This window comes from Aplysia californica, unplaced genomic scaffold, assembly GCF_000002075.1.
Source record: "Aplysia californica isolate F4 #8 unplaced genomic scaffold, AplCal3.0 scaffold00382, whole genome shotgun sequence".
Lineage (NCBI taxonomy): Eukaryota > Metazoa > Mollusca > Gastropoda > Aplysiida > Aplysiidae > Aplysia > Aplysia californica.
In genome coordinates this window covers 126,724-149,762 of record NW_004797652.1, presented here as the reverse complement: position 1 = coordinate 149,762, position 23,039 = coordinate 126,724, and the positions used below count along the sequence as shown (strand labels likewise).

Sequence of the window (23,039 nt, the reverse complement as noted above, 5' to 3'; positions counted from 1 at the left end):
CAGCCTTTCAACTGTTACTCCTTGACTCCTTACAGCTGTCTTTCTACCACACCCTTGATCTTCTGGTAGGAAAGATCTACACCTAGCCTTCTCGGACAAGGGCGAAAAATCTCGGAGGGCCCGTGTGCAAGTTGCGCACGTTAAAGATCCCTTGGTGGTCTTAAATCGATAAGAGTAGGCTTCGGCCGCCACCCGGGCAAAATTCAAAATTTCCTACCAACGAAAAAGTATTAGGTGTGTCCCGCGCGCTCATATGACCTTATGCAGTTGCGAGCGCAGTAAAACCCTATACTAAACAAACAAACTAACTAATGGTGCATCTGGAAAATTTCAGCTGTAGGCTATAATAACACCCTCCCCCCTTTCAATTAAACTAAATGAATAATTGAGCAGGTCTATATACCCCCCCCCCCCCCTAACAAAGTCGGGCTTTAGAATTAATTACAATTTAACAGAAGTAGAAGAGTCTGGCCTTCTTCATGAAATTCAAGACTCGTAAGACAACAACGCTAGGAGTCCACATGCGTCGATGCTTGGTGGTGGTGGGGGGGGGGGGGGATTAGGGAGGAAGCAGCAGCAAATAATAAACATCTTTGAATCCTTACTCGGGAACGTAACGCAGCTAATGTTCGTTCATCTCTTTCCTTCAAGGGAATGGATAATAATACGTGGGGCAACTATAATATCAAAGCTTCCTGAAAACAACAGAATCACATTTCGTTGAAGAGACATTCGATCTTTACTACACCATCACTACACTATTACTCACAAGTGCATTTTTTTGCGTTGTCAGTTCAGTCCTCTGGGCATTCCTCTTGAATAAATTTGCATTTTCCAATAGGCTACAAAGTTAAAGAGGAGGCGATCCCCTTCTTCACAGATTTCTCATCCAGGGTATGAATATTACGTTCATTTCTACACAATGTAGCTTACCTCCGATTATCATCACAGACAAGTCCTTTGAAAAGCCATTGACAAATGAACACAAAATGACTTATTTATGTCAATGTCAATCTATATGTAGAATTTTTAGAAGACTAAACAAATAGCTGATAAAGATACACATTAGCCTGAGAGATTGGGACATATGAGTTCAATGAGTAGGTCATTATAATTTTTGCAAGAATATGGAAATAAAATAAAATAACACAAAACACAGCATTATATTATGCAACCATCTATTAAAACAAATACATCATATATATGTGTAAAATATAAAATGGATATCATTAATAATATATAAGAAATAATCTTGGGTCAATGGACGGATTTAGTTGACAACATCCAGGAAGCCATTATTTTACAAAAAAATCATTGAATTATATTTCATTCATAGATCATATAGTTTCAATTTTATGTCAAATCAAACATCAGACTATCCAGTAATTAAAATAAATAATTTTTCTACTCATACTGACAAAAATATATAGTCATTATTAATATTCAAACACATCTTTCATCATCTGAAGCATAGTGCAAAACTCGACAGTAAGTTAATATGAGTAATTTAAATTAGCATTAGACATGAACTGAACCTCTATACCACTAGCTCTAGAGACAATTCTTTCTGGACAAATCAACTGAATCACTTTGACAGCATTGTGAGTTGCATTTAAACATCATGTCATACTATAAGTCACAAAGTCAAAGTACCTCTATTGTCTATTTCTCCTATCAGAAACCAAAGTTACAGACTCCTGTGTGTATTTGGTTATTGCTCAGGTTTAATGCCCCTTTCAATACTGTGAAGCGGGACATCTAAATTAAACGTCTAGCTCCGGTGGGACTGAGCCAATGGGTGGAGAGCCTTAAAAACTCCCCAAAACAACCCAAGTTCAGAACACCCTGCTGGGGATTTGAACCAGGGTCATCTGCTCCATAGTCCAGAATGATACCAACTGAGCTAACTGTGTGCCCAATACCAACTCAGAAGAGTTTTACATGATGATTTAGACAAAAATCTTCTCTTAATTATTCCAGGTTAAAAAAAAAATTTACTGCATGCTCAACAAAGGGCAGTTGCTGAGGAACAATTTGAACACCAATACGCACACACACATAAACCCCTCCATCCCTCCCTTGAAAAAAAAAATCTGTAACTCAGAGAAGAACAAATCAATAGTAGTTCCATCTCAGTAACACAGTCAATTTTGATCTTTTGTTAGTTGTTGAACACCTGGAGGATTGCTTTAACTAGAGCTTAACAAAACAGATAAAGTGAGACAACGGGTTTAGACCAGACTAGAGTCTTTTTCTTGATTTGCTTTCTTTTACATGTACATGTATGTGTGTATCATTACATTTTCAAGAAAAAATAAACAAACAAGCATTTCACACAAATAAGCATTTTCTTAATAAGAGAGGGGAAACGTTATAGGCCTACCTCAGCTTTCTAATGGTACACCCCCTCCCCCCATCACTTTTCCCCTCCACCTACCAGCCCATTCAAATTATTCTCAATTTTCTTGTTACAGATTTTGTGAAAACTGGCTGGTATTATCAAGCTCAAGTGATCTCAAATGGAATGATAAGCATAAATCTATAAGCAGCTGTTCAGTGGGGAAATCCCTGATTTTGCGCTCCAGACAATTCATTATCAAACACTGAGCTCGGTTTTTATAGACACCCAAAGCTTGTGTCAAAATTTAAAAGGTAACTCTTTCTACTATAACTTTTGCCTGAGCAATTCATTGTCTAAATCATATATTGCTTCTCTCTTTATTGCTAAGTTCTTCCAATTTCGAAACAATTAGAAATCTTCTTCTCATTGAGAGATTTTTTTGTGTGTGTAATTGAGAAGAAGAAACGTATTTAAAGTGAACACTAGGGAAATGTTCAAACAAATCTCAGACATTGTGTCACAGGAAATTGTGGAACAAACGAATCTACATTCCCCCAAAGCTTCCATTATATCGAAAGCAATGACACCCTTCAACTTACTGAGTGTCTATTGGAGGATATCACAGGGTCAGCTTTGAGGTGTATTTCTGGTATGCTTTTTTCAGTTGTATGTGTTACTGTTTGTTGCCAGTATTAATCAAAGAATTCATGGGTGTACTTGCTTTGTCCAAGTAAAAGCTATATATATTGACAGGAAAATTATGACTGGCCATAGGGTTGCTCTTTTTAGAGAGTCATAGGTCAGAAATGTGAGATATGGAGGGATTAGTTGATCAAAAAGAGAAAGAAACACTTTGTATGCAATTAACTCTGCATTGGCTGTTCATTTAAAAATGAAATTTCATAAACAAAAAATCTAAAGCAAAAAAAACAGCAAAATAAATCAAATATAACTAAAAATAAAGTAGGCCTATAAAGGATTCAATTTCAAATAACCAAAGATCATCATCAACGCCCTCCTCCTTTTCCCCTTTAAATATATATATATGTAAACTGCACAGGAGTTTAAAAATTACATCATTACTATGCACAAACATGACCATACATCTAAGCTGCCTTTGGGGAAAAAAATGATCACAACTGTGCTTATGCATTTGTTATGATAACAAACCTAAAGTGAAACTTTTTATTTTGTTTCCATGAAAAATAATACACCTTAAGAACAGCCTTTAAGTTCACCTTAAAGGCAGGGACAAGGCTAAACACTGGTTATAAACCCTGACTGGAAAGACAATTTCCTTGTGGACTCTAGCTTCTTCATTTTGTCTTTTGATATATAAAAGAGCAGTCACCATACACCAAAAAGAAAAGTCCAGTCTACCACACTTCTAACACAACAACACCGCCGTATATGTACAAACAGTTCAGACAATGATACACACAATGAAAATGCAAATATGCTGGCTCGGGAGAATTGTGTTCTGAGGCCAAATATTATCTCTGAATATAATCTGAAAGCAAAAGCATTCCTTAAATTTGATGAAGTCATGGAAAGTAGTAAATAATTATTATGCAATGTCCAATGTCAAGGTTTGAGCTTCGCAGTAACATATGTTTAACGTTCTGGAAATACAACATGCAACCTGGGAAGTTGAACAATTTTCTTCGCACATTTCAGGAAGACAAAACCGACCATGGATGAGATGAAATGGAATTATAAAACTAGAACAAACCATTGTCAAATTTAATATTGTTAATTAGTTATGAAAGATAGGTAATTGTAGCAAGGGTATCTTAAAAATAATCTGTATATTTAAAGTCTCTCCACCACCCAAATTATTGTTTTCTTTCTTTTTCAGCTTGTGCATTACAAGATGTTGTTAAGACATTAAAAAAAGAAAAGAAAACATGAACAACATTTAAGTAATGTTTAAAGCATAAAAATAATTTCTTCATCAGAATTTCTTGTAATTTTTCCGCTTATTTCTTTTACTACAAGGAGATAAGACATCGTATCAAAATCACAAATGGATAGGAAATAAGGACCAATCAGACAACAGCAACCTGTAACAAATCTTGCTAAAGGTTTCTAATAAAAAAAGAAAACTATGCTGACTTGGTTTTCAATACCAAAATTATGCTGCAGAGCAGAATTTCACCATGTTACGTACTGACTTAACTCTTGTTCCATAGACTTCTTGAATATGCACCAACGCAGGGCAACTCACTATGAAATGCAAAGCTGTGCATAGCACAAGCAGCTTAGTTTTGCTTCATGAACAATGATGTAATTGTCAAGAGTTGCTGTTGGGAAAGACAGATGCACAAAGCATTTGTCAGCTCTCTTCACGTGCGTAGGCCATTTCCCCAAAGGTATAAAAATCATCTTTAAAAAAAACCGACAACTGAACACTGAACATGAGATTCATGAATGGAGTTTGGAAATATAGCCATGAAAAAGGTGCAAAGAGCCTCATTTTATCATATCTTACTTATGTATATCTTTCTTCATTATTATGAGCTATAATAATGACCTTTGTTAATTTAACTGTTTAACTCTTTAGAGATGCAAATTTAAATGTTTCAAATGGGCCCTATAGGCTTACATCTCTTTATACAATTTGAAAATCGACTTCAAAAACATTATAATATCTCCTTCCACCCTAGAACTTGAATAATTTGAATTATAAAAGGGCTCACAAATTTTATGTGTGAAATTAACGTACAAATGAAAATAATAAATGAAACACAACATTTACAAATCAAGTAAAAGGAGAATTTCAACAAATTAATACTCTTGTTAACTTGCAAATAACAGTTTGTAAGTCATGGAGAATGCAGAAAACTGCTACCGATCTCATGAACAACAGCCCAAAAGTTTTCATGTAAAAATAAAAGAAATAATATACGCAAAATGCTGGTTAATTTTTATTCACACTATGGTATTTTTGAGATCACAGCAAAGTGTACTGATGTAGATATGCTAGAGCTCAAGTAAAAACAAGACATGTTATCACAGAAGATCTCATTGAACAAACAATTTATTTAGGTACTTACAAATTGAGTCACATCACAGATCATATTTTCAAAGATTAATTAACCTGGGGGGCTCATGGGCAATGGCAAGTAAAGTGGTTAGGTGTTTGCCTCTCATGCCAGTATTTGGTTCAATTTCCAGTTCATGCAGGCATGGTAAGTAGTATATTTTTTATACTCAGGTTCTTTTATAAAATTAATTATCGTTGTGTGGGAGGGATCAGGTACACAGTCTTCTTCGAAAAGAACGAAAATACTCAAAGGCACCAAGAATACACTGTCCACATAAAAGACTCCATCGCAGTTTAAAGTAGAAGAGAAATAGAATTCCTATTAATCCCTACCCAAAACTGAAGAAACCCTGGTCAGTGTAAACAAATGAAAGTACCTTTGAAAATGGCGTGCGACTGCCTGGAATGCGAGGTGCACTATGTTCTCCAATTTTCTATATTGTAGATACGTTCAGTAAGTTTAATAGTAAGAAGAACTTGCTCTATTTGAATAGAACAAAATTGTAGATAGCAATGGTATATGTTTCGATGGTATGATGTTTTTTTGGGGTCCAAATTTGATGGTACGTGAGTTCTCCTAGATTTGATAATAAATTTTCCGTCTGGTCCAACAGTACATTTACTACACAATCTGGAGTCAAAGCATAAGAGACTAAAAGTAAGCTGAAACTCCCGCTTGACTGACATTAATAGATTGAATACTCTCTTAGCACACTTGAGCAAGGATGCAGGTATACACAGCACGGCCATTTACTTTTGCTCAGATATATCTAAATGAGAACAAGTTAACAACCAGATAGCTTTCATACAAAGAGGGACCATAACTTTGATTTTAATTATTTTCTTGAACCAAAGATGATTTGTTTATACAGTATTTTACTTAGATCTAATGCTTATTTATAGAAAAGTAATATATAGTAATTCAACATTATGATTTTTATCTAGGCAATTACTGAAAATAACATAACACCAAGAGCCTAAAATATCTAATTAAATATATAAAGTAAATTACTGTTTAAAATTAAGATTCTGTCAGTTAGGCAAAATATACTCTAACACACCGAGTTCTAAGATTGGTAGACAGTTTTAGTCCTTAAAAGCCTGATGAACAGCAATATTTGAGTTTTATCACTCGGAGACAGCCAGAACGGGTGCTGCAACTGGTACGGGAGGTGGATCCTTGCCAACGGGGGCAGCAGATCTATCAACAGGTTTGCTGTCAACATTGGTTGCACAGTTGTTTATGTTAAGATCTGTGGCCTGAGCAGGACGTATGTCAATGTTGTCGAAATTTGTGTGGCAGGTGGCCTGGGGCACCCTAGGGCGGTACCAGGACAAGCAAGAAGCCACCGTTTCCCTGCGGTCTGACTTCTTCTGTTTCGCTTGCCTCTGCCTGCTTTGAGCTGACAGCATTAGGGCCTCATTGTTCATGGCATTGATCAGATCTCTGTTTGGTGAGTCTGGACCATGAACTGTGCGGTATGTGGTGGTAGGAACGCCATCAAAAGATGTTTTTGGACGTTTCACAAGCTTCTGGACATTGATCTCTTCATTTCGAAAATCTTGTCTGTAAGTGGAGGTGAGCGGCCTTCCAGCATTTCTTTTTATTTTGCCTGGAGTCCAAGCTATGAATTCTGGGTCAAAGGTAGCGGAACGCTCTGGGTGGCGCTTTTTTCCTAAACCCTTTGAAATAAAGAAAGGAAACATCATATTTTTGCAAAGGAGATAACAATGAAGGCAAAGTAAGAAAAGTGAGCAGGTTAATATTTGTCCTGAGGTTAGTGTTGATACCACGCACAGTCTCATAAAAGGCAGGAGGTTACATTCGTATTGCTGCTTAGTCACTCATGCAGTTCATGGTTACATGTGATTAAATGAAGCTTGTGAATTCACTGGTTCACATACAGGCAGGAATAGGAAGGCAAGGCAGTAAAAATAGACCATTATGTTCCCGAAATGGTAGTGTAGTAGCTTACATTACTGTTCATAAAAAAGCAGCTTGCCTCTGTGTGGTTGTACTTGTGCACTGATGTGAACAAGTTGGGGTTAAGATTATGCTAGAAGGCTTTAAGAAAAGAAGTTAATTGTCCTCTAAGCTAACACAAGTATTCAAACATTCACACATTTGCAAGAGTCTATGAATTATTATTCTACCTGGACTTTAGCAACCATTCAGCCTTAGCTAATCTTTCCCTGAAAACTTGTTATGCACACTGTTAAAATTGGGAATATGCTGGCAAACTTAGTTCTGAGCTAGAAGTCAAACCAAGAGATTGGATCATCCCAGGTCGTTAGTGTTACTTATATATGCAACAGAGTTCCCAAAAATCCATTTTCCTAAAGGTCTACAAATATTTTATTTTATTTATTTCTGACATACCCTTTATTTCTTTTTTCAAATGTCCAGACAAAACATTCCCAATTCTTGCAGGTTGCCTCACATTTCATTAAAAAGAAGACAAATCTACTACTAAGAGTAAGACTCTGCCATACACCACTATGAAATGTGACCTATGACAGAATCTTACACCGAGCAGTTGAAATATTAATTCACTATTGACATCTGCTGTGTAATGTGTTGTAAATAAAATTTAAAGTGCAGTACTTAAAACTGATATTATAAAACTGTTGTCTTCTCAAAAAACTTGTTTCAGGCCTGTACAAATGCAGAGGATAAATGTTTAGTAATGTGAATTGTAACAGACTAACAGACAGTCAAGAGGAACAGTTGTCAGACTGGTGTGGTGGTAGATAGTAAAGCAGAACAGAAACATCATGGTAGACTGCCAAGTGGACTGGGATCCAAGAACTCGTATAAATAACAAACTGTACTGTACTAATAAGTATAAAAAAGAGCACTCTGGTGAAATTTTGACCTGTATGTCTAACTGACCTGTGCAAAGTATGAGGCATCACACATGAATGAATTCCGATTATCATGGAGAGAGAACTGGTGCGCTGCTGCCGGTTGCTGAAAAAGAAGAAATAGCAACGATGTATGCATAGCCTCTGTACAGAGGAAATAATTCACAAAACAATGATCATACATAATGATACAGTTGTGGAATTGAGGGAGGAACTAGAAAATCACTTTACTTCATTTATTTTCAGAGACTGTATTCAGTTTGACACCTTTATCCTTTTTTCATTGTCTAAAATCTGACATACAAAGGACACTGTAATTCACAGAGTGGAAACAGCACTGAATAGATTTTTGTCAAAATAAAAAGACACACTTATGCAAACCGCACTGACACACATACAAACACAACACAGACCTCACTGATACAGTCAAACCTATGTAAGACGGCCACCCATTGTCAAGGAGAAAAGTGGCCGTATAACACAGGTGGTCGTCTTAGGCAGGACTGATCAAGATGAAGAAAACAAACCATTCCCATCTGAAGTCCCAATTGAAAGTAGCTGCTTTGTTGTTGTTTTTGTTGGTGGTGGTGGTGGGTGGTGGTTTGTATTTTGTTTGTTATTTTTATTTTGTTGCTGATTTTGCGCAGGGTGACAATAAAACTAAATGTAGCCTATCAGACGAGGAAGACCGAGTGCCATGTCAGAACAAACAGGTCGCCACCACTCGGAGAACAAGCAACGCTTCTGTCACAAGTTCATGTTGACGTCTATTGTTACTTTGTTACAGACTGGGTAAACAGTGACCACTCATCTGACTTATGACTTGTGTGTGAGTTCTGGGCAGGGCTTATGGGTTATGAGGGACAACAAGGATAAGTGATTGGATTATGACGGCTGGCCCACAACGCCAGGGGCAAATGCACAATTTATGACAAAACGTAATGGAGTCACTAAGGTGGCTGTCTAAGACAGGTGTTATTGCTTAGTGTGATGATAGGGGTTGAGTGTTAAAATATGGTGGCCGCGGCCGCGTTGGGCAGGTGCCCGTTTTACACAGTTAAATTATATAGAAAAAACGCAAGGGGGGGAAATGGAAAGTGGCTGTGTAAGTACAGGACGCCGTCAGGGCAGGTTCAACTGTACACACAAAAATCCTTTTACAAAGACAAAAAAAATTATCGGCCTCAGGATTAGTTTTCACAAAAATAGTTTTTCGCACAAGTTCAGTGAGATACAAAAAAAGACATTTGTGCGCCCCTCACTTTCTTTTCTTGTATCTCTACAGTCGACGGCTCAGTGTAAGACTGCTGCTATACATCACACTTTTCAAAATAGTGTACACTACACAATATAAACTGTAGGTTTGTATGAAATGGGGATAAAAGTTACATAGCAAACAAGCATAAGATGCTGTGATACTTACAGAGGAACGATTAATGAAACGGGTAGGTGGTTGAGGTTTTGCAAGTTGCCTGTACTCATTGACAAAATCTGTGCGAACTCGGCTGCGATAATGACCATAGTAGCCAGATGGGAACTGAAAAAGAAAGAAAAGTTTGAGAATTGAGTACAATGTATTAAAGTTGAATGAAATGTAACATTAAATTAAGTATTTTTAGACGTTCTAACTTCATAAAAAAGAGCCTCACACAAAACCTAGACATGAAAAGTGCCCATTTGCTTTAGCATGCCCCAAGCAGAATGAGGCCAGAACTCTGATCTCCATATCATAATTAATTTGAACACATAATTTGACCACTCCAGCAACTGTGGATTTTTTCTTTAATAAAGAGATGAGAGGGACATGGAAGGAAGGCTGGCAAATGGGGTGATGGGCTTGTTTTGTTTCTCTTTTTTTTTTTTTGGGGGGGGGAAGTCTTATTCTGGTTATTCTACGCTAGTACTTTTGGTCAAAGGGGGGGGGGGGGGTTGTTACAAGGCTGCAATCCAGAATGTTTCATTTGTGTGACATACACTCGATTCCAGGAGGTAAAAAGGTCTTCTTGTATAAAATTCATTCAAAATTTGGATTGTAATGAGCTTTATTTTTTATGCTGCAAGGAAGAAGAACAGTAATCGTTGGCTCTCAGAATGTCTGTGGGTTTTGGATAGGAAAGGAACATTTCTGAGCTTTGTAAAAGAACATGATGAGCTTGGAGAAGATGATGAAAGGGCTTTAGAATATTATGACCAAACTCTGCAATAACATCTTGTTATAGTATAGCTGCATTTTTCGATTGCTGAAGTCTAAGGGGGAATAAGAACAGAGAGCCTTTTTGATGAAATAACAATGAGCTTACTTTGAGATTAAAATCTCCATGTATTTTAATTATTTTTTAATGTTTGCCTTCTTTCTATTAACTGCTTCAGTACTAGTAATTTTGTTCTCAAGTGTAATGAACTTTCTTTTACATGTCTTTGCCATTTCAAAGTCTGGATGAGAACAATGATTTGGAGTAGAGATTATGGTAAAATGTGTTGGCCAGAAGCCCAAGATGAGATTGTTATTTCAAGACACAACTAAGAGTACTAAGACCTGCCATATGTGAGGCTGCACCCTTGTTTTGTTTGGTCTCTTTGTTTACATCAATGAACTAGTAGAATGGATCCAGCCATCTGCATTTGGACATTATGTCCAACACCAAACTCACTGATCTCTTCTTCAACAAGACAAATGATGTAATTAAACTTCTTCTTTCAAAATGTATCTGCTTCTGCTACAGGTGAATTGTAATACTTTTGACAAAACCTAGCAGAACACTCTGTCTTGAGGGGCTCTCGTGATCAAGAGGTATGGTGTTCACCTCTCACTCAAAAGGTCCCATATCGAAACCTGACAGCAACAACAATTTTTTCTCCTTTCCTGTTTGTCAAATTGTTTTCATCTCCACTTTCTCCCTCCACCTTCTTCTTCCCCTCTCTCCTTTAATCCTGACTCTACTGCTACTTCTAGTGCCTTCTTACTGCTATCTTTCAGCCACACCCCTGATCTTTGGGTGGGTAAGATCGAACACCTTTTATAGCCTTCACAGGTAAGGGTGAAAAATCTTGGAAGTCACGTGTGCAAATTGGGCTCTTTCAAGATCCCTTGGTGGTCCTAAAATCAATAAGAGTAAGCTTTGGCCACCACCACAAGAAAAATTCATAATTAATTCCTACCTAAACTGAACAAACCCTTGTCAGTATAAATACACATAGAGTATCTTTGAAATCAGAATGTGGCTGCCTGAAGACATATATATATATATAATATATAATATATATATATATATAATATATAATATATATATATATATATATATATATATATATATATATATATATATATATATATATATTACATCAAGGTCACATACATAAACATGAATGGCACTGCAGGCTGAAGAACCAGCATTTGATTACCCCTGAGATTTATTCGGGGAACGCAAAGAAAGAATTTTGTCCTTACTAGTGTCATACCTGGTAGCCATAGGAGCTCCACCATAGGTAAAAAGGGAATATTACTTTGTTACTGATAGAATCACAAAGGCAAGAATGTTCAAAATTAAGATTAATTTTTCAGAGAAGAACAGCTCTAATCGGCTGCGTTGTGCTGTGCGGAAGTGCATATATCTCCAAAGAACTCAAGAGAAGGGAAATGACGCAATTTACAAATCATGTGGAAAGTGAAAGTACATAGTCTCGTATACTAACGTGACAAAGAAAGGGGTTATGACAGCTGATGACAAGTAAAACCAGAAAGGCAATGGGAATGGCATTCCCACAGTCACAGATACAAAGGAAAGCAAAGAAAATGGTAGAAAGAGGCCGAGGCAGATGCCTAGTAACAAAATAGCATGGACAAAACCGAAGAAAGAAGGTGCATGCGGAGGACAATCTTGAATGTCTTGAACATCTTTGAGGAAGGACTTCCGTAATGAGGGACCACCCCAATAAACACATTAAAGAAGAGACCTAACCCTAACCCTACCCCAAACTTAAACCCTACTCCTACCCCAAGCCAAACCCTATCCCCAATTGCCCCAATAAAAAAGGCCCTCGATCTGTTCTACTCTGTCTCTAGGGGTCACTCATTATGGAAGTCCTCCCATCTTCGGAGAAGAAATCTTGGTGGCAAAGCCACACAATGGTGGGAGGATATCACCACTGTGTAGATAAGATTATCTTTCAGATGAAACTGGCCCAAACTAAAAAACATTACATGGACATTTAACTTAAATAAAAAATTAATTTAGGTAGATTAGTAGGCCGGCATTACTAAACTATGTTAGATCTAACTAGATCTAGATCTAGACTATGTCTGTACTGATGAGTCCCTGCGTTCATTTAACATACAAAGTCAAGACCTTTCATCTCCCGCAATATCAAGCATGTTGTTTGTTCTTAGAAGAAGTAACAATCTAAGCAATTCAAGAAGAAAGTGCATGGCCTGATTAACAACGGACTTGCAAAAAAAAATGAGGCATGCATGACAAAATTAAAATGGAATGTGGATACTGGCCAGTAAATGACAACACAGAAAATAGATGATAGATCTAGCGAAAAATAAATCCAATACAAACCCAGCTCCCGACTACATGCGTTGAAACTTTAGTAGCCATTTGTTATGCTAAATAATTCATCATCAAGAGTTCCGGAATTAAATCAGTCACAACTTCGAGATGGTCCCTGCAATGGCTTTGCTTTCTTTTAAAACCCTCTTCCGGTCAACAACCCAACTACGCGTATCTATGGTACACAACCCAGGGGGCGCTCCAAAAGGTCACTTCCGGTAAAAGAGGGGAACTGGAATGTCTGATTGTCTCTCTCTCTCTCTTTAGAGTTTTGACAATTAGGCCTATTACTTTTCCTATTTAATTTTTTTTATGAATGCTCTCACTCTCAGTGCGTGTGCATATATGTGTGAGTGTGTGTGTGTGTGTGTGTGTGTGTGTGTGTGTGTGTGTGTGTGTGTGTGCGTGCGTGTGCATCCGTGCATGTCTTGGAAATCGTGTGAGTGCATTAAAAAGCTCAAATCTGCTATTGATATTATAGATATGCTAGTGGTCACACTTGTTCTCTTGTAACACCGCACGCATTGTCCTACCTTAAAATGAATAAAGCATGTTCCACAGTACGAATCTAGTTATATATATTCATCATATTATTTTTAGGCAAAAAGTGTCTTGTTTTATTACCATCTGCATTGCTACGTCAATAGTCACCAAGAAACTTGATAAAATTTACATATATCGCGGTACAAGGCACAAAAACCTGACCGTACTTTGTTTATAAACGTTGACGGAGATGGGTTCAAAGGAGTATCGTCTGCTGGCCTAGCACGCAGCGCAGTAGGCCTACGTGCTGCCACTGAAACACTGATGGGTGCACTTTATTTTGACAGGAGAGACCTCGTTTATTTGTAGTTCAGAAATCAAATGAATGTACACGGTGGAGACGTTTGAACGCCATGAGCATGTACACGAAAGAGTATCGGTCGTAAGTTCATTTTCGTAGTAAATCTTTACGTACAGCTTCGGGCAGCCGGCCTCCAGCAGAGTAGAATGATTCTATCGCTACCCATCATCATCATGACATCATCATCCTTTCCTATCTCACCCTGCACCAGGGTACAGGCCACGAACAAACACTTTTCACCTTTCTCTATCCTTGGCTGGCCTCCTGATGTTATTCCATGTCTTCCCGCTTTTCTGTAGACTGTAGGCCTACTGTAGGCTACATCAATTTCTGTGATTTTTCTCCATGAGGTTCCACGTATGTGGTCTTCACCTTAATCTTTTACCCTGTGGCCTGTGGGTTCCAATCCAACACTTTCTTTATCATGCAGCTGTTGACTTCCTGAGAGCTGGCCATTATGTACAACGCTGCAACTTATCCTTTCTTACATGCTCTTGATGAGGTTCACCAACTTCTGTGGGATTCCATGATGTCTCAGTATCTTCCATAGTGTTGCTCGATCTATACTGTCAAAGGAAGTTGACGATTAGCAGGGAGTTCCACTCTAGGGACTGTTCCACAATGATCCTCAGCATGGCAATCTGGTTGGTTGTAGAGCGATTTTTCAGAAAACCAGCCTGTTCATCCCATAGTCTTGGATCTGTTTTATCACTATCACTTTACTTTAATTTATATCAGATGGGCGGGGAAACAGATGAGACTTCATCGTGTCATAAGTAGAGCTAGACCACCAGACCTGTCCTTTGGGGGCTCTCGTGGCCTAGGGGCTCTCGTGGCCTAGGGGTTAAGGTGTTCGCCTCTCATTCAAAGGTCCCAGGTTCGAATCCGGGTAGCAACGAAAACTTTCTTATCTAAAATTGTCTCCTTTCACCTTCTTTCCTTCTCTCTTGCAATATTCTGTCGTCTTCCAACTGCTACTCCTTGGCTCCCTCTTACTACTGTCTTTCAGCCACACTTCTGGTCTTCTGGTAGGAAAGATCTACACCTTGCCTTTTCAGAAAAGAGCGAAAAATCTGAGAACTCAGTTTCAGTTTCAATTGATTATAATAGTGGTAAGACAGATTTTGGTCACACTGTGTAGTCCACAGCGCCCACGGCAAACCAAAATACATGTTGTTTCCTAGAGTCTTGTAAGTGTAGTGTAACCAAAGATTCTCTACTACAGTAGTCTCTCCGCCTGAGATCCCAGTGCTCGGAAGCAAGGAAAATACGGGATCTTAGCCGACAAAGCCAAGGAAGAATGTACAGTGACCTATGAACTGACATGACCCCTTGGTGGGTTTATGACATACGGCGAGCAAAGAGTGGTCAACCTTGATGCCCAATCACAGTGGCATGAGGCATGCCATACACTCATTAGCTTATCGTGAGTCTCGAGATCTTTATCTACATTTATCCAGTTGCCCCTGTCCAACAATTTTAGCTTTCCATCTCTGACCGAGTCTTCCCCCCCATAACCGTCTTTGTCGTAAGGCACCATTACGTTGCGACCACACCAATTAAAATTCAGGCTGTCTCGCAAATTCGGGAATAGAGAAAAACTGCTTTCAATGGTCAGGGAAGAGTTCACAGTTCGATGTGATCCCGCCTGGAGCGAACTTGTAGGCCCTACCCACCAGCGAGTGATCGTGGCCTTCGTGATAACGTAGGCCACGGAGTGATGTAAGTTTAGGTGGCGAGCTCAGATGCGAGTGCCATGTTTGGAGACCTGAGAAAAGAAACGCATCTGTCAGTTCACACCTTTGGTGTGATCCCGTCTGGGGCAAACATTGTACCGTTTCATGGAGTTTTACAATGTGTATGTGATCACATTCACAAGAGTGGCTGATCTTTGACACGACGGGCCGTTCTTTGATCTCAACTTTTAACTCTTGGTTGATAGGCTGTGCCCGCCCGAGTGTTTATTCCGTAAATTATGATCAGAAATGCTGGCACTTACCCTTTCATTAAGCTTCAAAAGTACTTAAAATGTACTTTAAAAATACTCAAAAGTACTTTTATAAAAAGTATCAGAGTACAGTACAGAGTTCTCAAAAATGTACCAGAGTAGTCTTTTTCCCCCTCGGCAACTGATGATTATAATTACAATGATAAGCTATTCTTGGCGTAGATCTACGTACTGAATTGTGCGCTGGTCTATGGGATCAAAAGTTGCCGAATGCAGGCTCTACACTGCAACACAACTTTTTGGTAAACAATCGAGATGACACAGGCGTGTGTATTTGAACGAATCAGCCTTTTTTTTTTTACACAGCTCAAAATATGCAGGCATTTCAGGCACTACTCTACTTGTGACTTCTCTTGTACATTACTTGCTCAGTGCCTGTAATTATCTACACAAAACCTCGTGTTTGCTATAACAAACACTCGGATTCAACGAGATTTTAGGTCAGGTCCGACGACTTCGTTGAATCCGAGTTCCACTGTACCACCTCTTCACTTGCCCTTCACTTAGCGACCTGCGTTATAGTACCTACCAAGGTACCTGCAGACCCAGATATTGGAAATACTCTCTACAACGAAAAAACACAGCTGATTAAAACCTGTAAATTCTTTGCCATATCAACAGGCCGAAGGGCTTGAACTTGAATCGAACTTGAACCGCTGCATCGAAAAAGTAAAGTAAAGTAAAAGTACACTGAGTGGATTATTTTGCTCTTTCACTTTCTGATCTGGTGGCTCAAAGTGAATTTTTTAGTGAATAGAGTAGGATTTTTTAGTGAATTAAGTAGGCCTAAGCTATTATAGATCTAGTAGCCTACAAAAATGAGGGAATTGTGAAAATTTTGCTGTCATCTTTTCTTTATTGTGTTCACATTGGTTTTTCAGGTCAGGGTATGACTCTTCCTTTGGAAGTGAGCATGTGTCATCTCAAATGCAGAAATCTCAACCTTCAAGTTTCTCCCAAATGTCTACACAGGGCATGTTCTCACACTCTCAGAACATTTCAATACCAGTTGATGAGGTATTGTTTGTGTTGGTGACTATGAGGCAATGTATAGGGCCCTACGGTACTCTAGATCTGAATGTGAACGTATTACTTTAAGTAATTGTTTTAAAACTTGTGATGCTATAAATTTGCAATCTTGTGTGTGCTCTGAAGAAAAAGCCAGCACTTCCCTGCATTTTTTAATTTCCACACTTCCTATAGGAAGCTAGAAATTAGACTCAAATTTGACTTGATAGAGAGATAATGTAGAGATGTAAAAGAATAAGGAAATTGCATGGTAGTCGAAATACGTTTTTAATGTCATTTTCAGTAGATCATAAGGAACCTTTAAATTACATTTTACTCCAATGGAGGAGCCAAGTATGGTATATGTGGAGAGCCATGAAAGTTTCTGAATTTCAAGGACTCACCTTTAGGGATTTGAGCTAGGGTCATCTGCATCATAGCCCAGCATGATATCAACTGAGGGTATATGAAAACATGGTTATAGTGTTGAATTTGATGAAGTTTCTGTTGTTGTTGTTTAAACAGACTGATAAATGTGGAATTAGCTTTTATGAACTTGAAGACTAACTACTTTTATACGACTTCACTGATTAAACTTTGGAATTTTTGTGGAAATAAGAGTAAAAGAATAAGTTCTCAGGGAGAAAGATGACATAAGATCATTTCAAAAGTGTCATTCAAAAGTTCTATTTACTCTACCCACCAGTTTGCACATCCAGCTGTGTATTCATGGATTATTTTTAGTCTTCCTGACATTTGCTTTCCTCTCAGTACTAGGGTTTGTTCCATGAACACTGAACTTAATGCGAATTTCTTCATCAAACACAAATGTACAACACTACAGGCTTGTCTTGCTCATTGGACTTACAGTTGCATGTTGAACTAAACGTATGGATATCATGTAGCTGTGAAAAATTTTAAGCTTCTGTTCATAGCATTGTGAGAATATTTTCATTCTATCGCAAAAGATGCTGTACAGGGCCATTTTTGTATGTGTAGTCTCAATTCATGGTTATCAGAATACTAATACTCCTTTTCTTTGTTACATTTTTCAGCAAACGCCACACTCTAAATTTAGTATGTATGAGAAGTGGCTTAACAAAAAATCAAATTTCAAAGTGGATTCAGTCTCTAGTCCAGCTTGTGAGGAAGGCAAACTGCAGTCCAGTCAAGATGCATCCAAAAACATACCCAGTAATGAAGTGACGTCAAGGACAAGTGTAAATGCACATTACTTAGGTAACCCAAGAGATGGCAACCACACCTTGGCTGGAAGCTCCTTTTTTTCGTCTAGAAATGCTATGAGCAGAGCAAATGTGGAAGAGAAAAATGAGAAGTATGTATTATCTTCAGTTTATTTATATTTCTTTGTGCACAGTTATCTGTCTCTTCTTAGCCTTTTTTGATGCTGTTCTTATTTTGTTCAGTATGACAAGGTTTGCAATCAGGCTTTAAAGATCCTTTTGTATAGCGTAGGTTGGACCAGTCAGAAACAAAGTCCATGTACAGGCCTGTTCCTTGACAAAATGTTCCCCATAGCTACAATTATGCACTGAATGTTTGTTTATTTTGTAAAGCCTTTGGAAAAAATTAACAAATCAATTCCTCTCAGATGTCTATTGTACCTCTGTAGGCTCATGATCATCATCAGTAGCATTTCTTACCTCCCCTGCCTGAGTATTGGCCACTATCAGTACAAGAGCTATCCATCTATTCTGCCTTGGACTAGTCTCTACCTCTGTCCAGCTATATCCCTTCTATGTACTATGTGTTAGATTGTAAATGCACAGAGAAAAAAAATGGTCACCTCATAACACAAAACATATATTATATGTCACATTATATTCTCTTTGACCTAGACATCTCTTGGAGCAGGTTGTCCAGTCTGTACGAGAATCCAGTACTGAGGTATGCACAATTTTGATCTTTATGTCTTTCATAAGATGCTTAGTATTCACAGGGACTTTTGATCTACAATCTGTTTTATACTTGTTTATATTATTTCCTCCTCAAAATAGACAACTTTGTCAATAGTGAATAAGTAAATATTGCTATCCTTTTTGTTGACAAAAAAGATACTGTACCATAATCATGGTGCTTAGCAATTGAAAACGAAAAGCTATTATATAGGGTTGGATGGAAAGGGAAAAGAAACCTATATCTTAATTTTACTGATGTTTTGGGTTTTTTGGGTTTTTTTCAACAGCTCTATAGTTTTGTATGGGGAGTTTACCATACTAAAGCTTTTCAAAAAAGAAAACAGGACACCCTGGGTGCTTAAAAAGGATAGGTGATGCAGCTGCAGCTTTATGCCAATGAAGTTCTGAAACGGTCTCTGAGGTGCAAACTAAAGACTTGAGAATGCCTTGAAAAGTAATACTAGAAGACTCATTAGCCAACTCTTACCACATCCTCACCAAATACTGGGAACTTGTAGAGGACCTGAAAAGGATGGTGAAGTTCAATTCTTCATTTTGATGAGGAATATTATGACAATCATGATAATAAAGAGGACAAATGGAACAAACCCATCCCAGCCCCAACTATCAGGAGGCAAAAACACTCATCAAGTCAACAATCCATTCCCAATGGAATGAGACAACACAGAAGAAAGGACCCAATCTACCAGCTCCCAAGAGCCGACCAAGTGATAATCTTCAGACTCAGAACAGGATACAACAGGCTGAAGCATCACATGTTTTTGCGATTAAAAATCAGTAATGGACCCAACTGTCCTTGTGGTGCTAGCCGCCAAGATGCACAGCATATTCTCCAGGACTGCCCACTACTGGATACGGCAAGACAAAAATACTGGCCTCAACACAGGGACATGCACCAGAAGCTGTGTGGCAGCCCTCTCGACTTGAGAAACAATGCATCACTTGAGACATCAAACACTTCAGCCCTCACCATCTAATCTACCATGAAGATCGAAGAAGCAGAAAAGAAAAATGATAAGAAAGGAACATGGAAGTTGTGAAGTAGTAGTGCAAAGAGTGACTTGAGGAATGATCTTTGTTATGCTCATTTTCTGTGTTTTCTACAGTACCTATATAATATAATGAGAGTAATGAGGCTCTTCTGTATTTCATCCTTTTTTTTCAATGATTTTTTTTTTCATGTTCTTTGCAGTTTAGAATGTCTTTCAACTGTGTTGAAAATCAGTATTTTTAATACTTCGCTATGTTCCTTTCCTCCCTTAGCATTAATACACTTCTGGGAGTGCTGTACACAATATTGACAGAAACAATTATTAATCTAAGGTATTTTTTTAACGACTCACTAAGGATTGAGGCATCAGAGTGAGAAATAATTAGATTGCAATCTTATCAGATAGGACAGGTAGTTTTTAGCAGCAGTCAATATAATCAGTGTATTGTCAAAAACACAAAAATTAGTAGTGAAATGGAATTTCTAAGAGCTTAATCAGCAGTTAGAAAATAAAAATCCAGAGATGGACAAATTAACACTAGGCACAGATGTTATGTGATAAATCTCTGGGTCAATATTGATATGAACAAAATATGTTAATTGAAACATGTGATGTATAAAAAAAAATTATTCACTGAGGGAATATGCCTTCTCCGCAGATCAAATCGGGCTTGTTAGCAATACAGGACAGATTGCAAGTGATGAGTTCTGCCCCTGATACACAACTGTCACAGACTGTCACTCAGTGTAAGTGTATATGTGCGTTTTTAATTTCATCTTCTAATGATTTTGTTTATAATAATTACTCAAATAAAAGGGATTCTTCTTGTCCATAAAATAGAGACCACGGGTCATCATGATATTCTGTCACTGTTAGGCTCTGGAAAATCTAACTCATGCTCAAGGGTCATGAAAATCGGGACGGGGGTGGGGACAAACTAATAGTTTAACCGACAGACGCTAGATCTGGGTCATTATTGAACTGACAGTTTGTCAACAGAGAAGTTCCGTTTAGACGTACAGTTTTTTATCCTTTAAGTGTCAGTCCTTGGACTGCTATAGCTAGGTCATACATCAATGACGATATGGCTGAAGCAAGTTACCTGGACGATTTGGCAGCATTTTTTGTTCTCAAATCTAAAAGGAAATCTAGAAAGAGGACCATCTGGGCTAAAGAATGGCAATTAAAAAGAAGTATCTATGCACACACAAATATTCTAGAGGAATTACAAGCCTACACGACGGACTTTACTAACTTGTTACGAATGGATGAGCCGGCATACCTCTATACTCTACAGCTGATCAGACCCATGATTGAGCAACAGTCAACAGTGATGAGAGAAACAATCTCTCAACATAAAAACTGACAGCAACATTCTGTTTTCTTGCTACAGAAGCAACCTAAAAAGACTTCAAATTCACATCTAGTATTTCTGCACCACCACTTATTATTCCTCATATATATGCTCAGCTATTCATGGTACTCTTGTATATTATGAAAGTATGTCATTCAATATCTAGAACATATTAATGATTTGCATTATTTTTTGTTTTTTACGGTATTGAAGACTTTGTAGATTTTGTTATTCTGTCCGCGTGGCGTGGCCGCGTTTTTTCGTGTAATTCTGCAACATTTGCATAGTTTTGGATTCCCCACTTTTTTTCACGTTTTTTCCCTTTTTTTCACAAAACAATTTATTAACGCCTCGCCATATGACTTAAGGGAAGTAATAAATAAGTCTAATTTAAGTGACAAGTTGGTTATTTCCCTTGTTAGAAGATCTTGGTTATGGGTTGGGATTTTGTTCCTTGAGCATGTTCAATTTTTCAATCCATCAAAAGTTGTTGTTCTCATGTCTGCTGATGTTTCATGTTTTGACAGGTGTCCCTGGTTTTAGTAATGTGCCAACATCAGAGGTCCAGGTGTCTTTTTTTTTTTACAATTTTCTTTCCTCTATAGAGATCTAGAGATCTATAGCTGAAAGTTAGAGATTATATTTTTTGGTTGTTTTTTTTCTGACTGATGTAGTAGTAGTAGTACAGGGTTTTACGGCGCTCGCAACTGCGTAAGGTCATATGAGCGTGCGAAACACAAGTTGTTTACTTTTGCAAAAGTTCACTGCACGATTGGTTAACTATTAGACTTTAAAATGCTAAAATATTAAAATTCGGTGTAAATATATTTTCAATTTAAAACAACTCTTATAATTAACAATAAAAATTTTAAATAGTACGATTTCACTTTACAATTTGCGATAAAGGCCAATGGCCTTCATAAAATTCAATATTCTGCTGGGAACAACGACGGAAAAAATGTCTTGCAATTTTTTGCATTTATATTTCCTTCGGATCTCTCCAAAGTCTACACATGTCCGATGCGCAATCGAGTAAAAATGACTTCGTCTCTTCTGGAGAGGTCCGAAGGATTTCGCTGTTCTAGTTTGGGTTTTATTTCATATAGTTTATTGTTTTTCTGTTTTTCCCAGTGGCTCTTCCACAGACCGGAGGAATACTTTTTGACTTTATTTCTAAAGTCAGTCTGTGGGAGAGTGTTTGTCGTTGATCCCAGCAGAAGGGATGAAGCTTTTTTTCGCCAGGTCGTCTACCTGCTCGTTTCCTCGGAAGCCCACATGGCTAGGTATCCATGCGAACATGATGTTTTTTCCTGTCTCTGATAGTGTGTGAATTTTCTGTTGTAGCCTAACTATTTTTGGGTGTAAGAGTGTGTAGTTGTGAGTGAGGTGATGCAAGACAAAGAGTCAGAAAGGATTAGGAAAGATTTGTTTGGAGAATTTTCTACGGAGTCCAGTGCCGCAGAGAAAATGGAAGCTTCAGGATGGAGTCTCCTCTGGTGTGTTCTGTTGGGAGATAGGGCTGCGGCGCCCACTTCATTGTCTTTTTTGGAGCCATCCGTGAAGATGAGCTCCGCACCGGGGTATTTATCTATTAGTTTTGTGTATTCTGCTTTAAAAGTTTTGGTGTTTGTGCTTTCCTTGTTGTGTGTGGTCAGCTGTAAGTCTACTTTTGCCTTGGTGAGGTGCCACGGAGAGAGGTCGGGGAAAAGAATTTGTTGGATGTCTTGTTTGGAAAAGTGTAAGTTTTTGAGGTCCTCAAGGATTCTGAGGCCGAAGGGTTTGATGAGTTTTTCGTTGTTTTGGAATTTGTTTATGGTTTCTGGGTTTGTTTTAAAAATGCTGTTGTGCGCTGGATTTTCCGGTGTTGAGCTCTGTTTAACTGCGTATTGTAGTGAGAGTTGTGTGCGTCTGAGTGAGAGTGGTGGTATGTTGGCCTGGGCCTGGAGGCTCTCCACCGGAGAAGTGCGGAAAGCCCCCAGAGCAAGGCGGAGTCCTTGGTTTTGTATTGGGTCTAGCATTTTTAAGATGTGTGGTTTTGCCGATCCGTAGACTTGACAGCCATAGTCAAGCCTGGACCGGACAAGGGAG

At 38.2% G+C, this 23,039-nt stretch overlaps 2 protein-coding genes across 2 annotated transcripts in view; one reads left to right on the top strand and one right to left on the bottom strand.

Annotated features, from left to right (window-relative positions):
• Window positions 1-1,161: 1,161 nt before the first annotated feature.
• LOC101849946 lies at window positions 1,162-12,979 on the bottom strand. Its single transcript, XM_005103610.3, has 4 exons — window positions 12,815-12,979; window positions 9,676-9,789; window positions 8,281-8,358; window positions 1,162-7,070 (listed from the first exon to the last, which is right to left on the bottom strand). The coding sequence occupies exons 1-4, from the start codon at window positions 12,851-12,853 to the stop codon at window positions 6,516-6,518; spliced, it is 786 nt and encodes a 261-aa protein (XP_005103667.1). The 5' UTR covers window positions 12,854-12,979; the 3' UTR covers window positions 1,162-6,515.
• Window positions 12,980-13,315: 336 nt separating this feature from the next.
• LOC101849712 overlaps window positions 13,316-23,039 on the top strand; it is a 33,240-nt gene continuing 23,516 nt past the window's right edge. Inside the window, exons 1-5 of the mRNA XM_005103609.3 lie at window positions 13,316-13,730; window positions 16,539-16,674; window positions 17,721-18,001; window positions 18,525-18,573; window positions 20,256-20,343. Of these exons, the coding sequence (XP_005103666.1) occupies window positions 13,702-13,730; window positions 16,539-16,674; window positions 17,721-18,001; window positions 18,525-18,573; window positions 20,256-20,343 (583 nt within the window). The 5' untranslated portion in view covers window positions 13,316-13,701. The remainder of the gene's footprint in view (window positions 13,731-16,538; window positions 16,675-17,720; window positions 18,002-18,524; window positions 18,574-20,255; window positions 20,344-23,039) is intronic.

Bases quoted from the DNA above. Each gene is read 5' to 3' on its own strand.
- LOC101849946 (XM_005103610.3), bottom strand. From the start codon at position 12,853: ATGGCTACTAAAGTTTCAACGCATGTAGTCGGGAGCTGG. The intron at 8,359-9,675 runs GTAAGTATCACA...CTTCTTTTTCAG, and splicing joins GTTTCATTAATCGTTCCTCT to CAACCGGCAGCAGCGCACCA. The intron at 7,071-8,280 runs GTCAGTTAGACA...TTTATTTCAAAG, and splicing joins ATGCCTCATACTTTGCACAG to GGTTTAGGAAAAAAGCGCCA.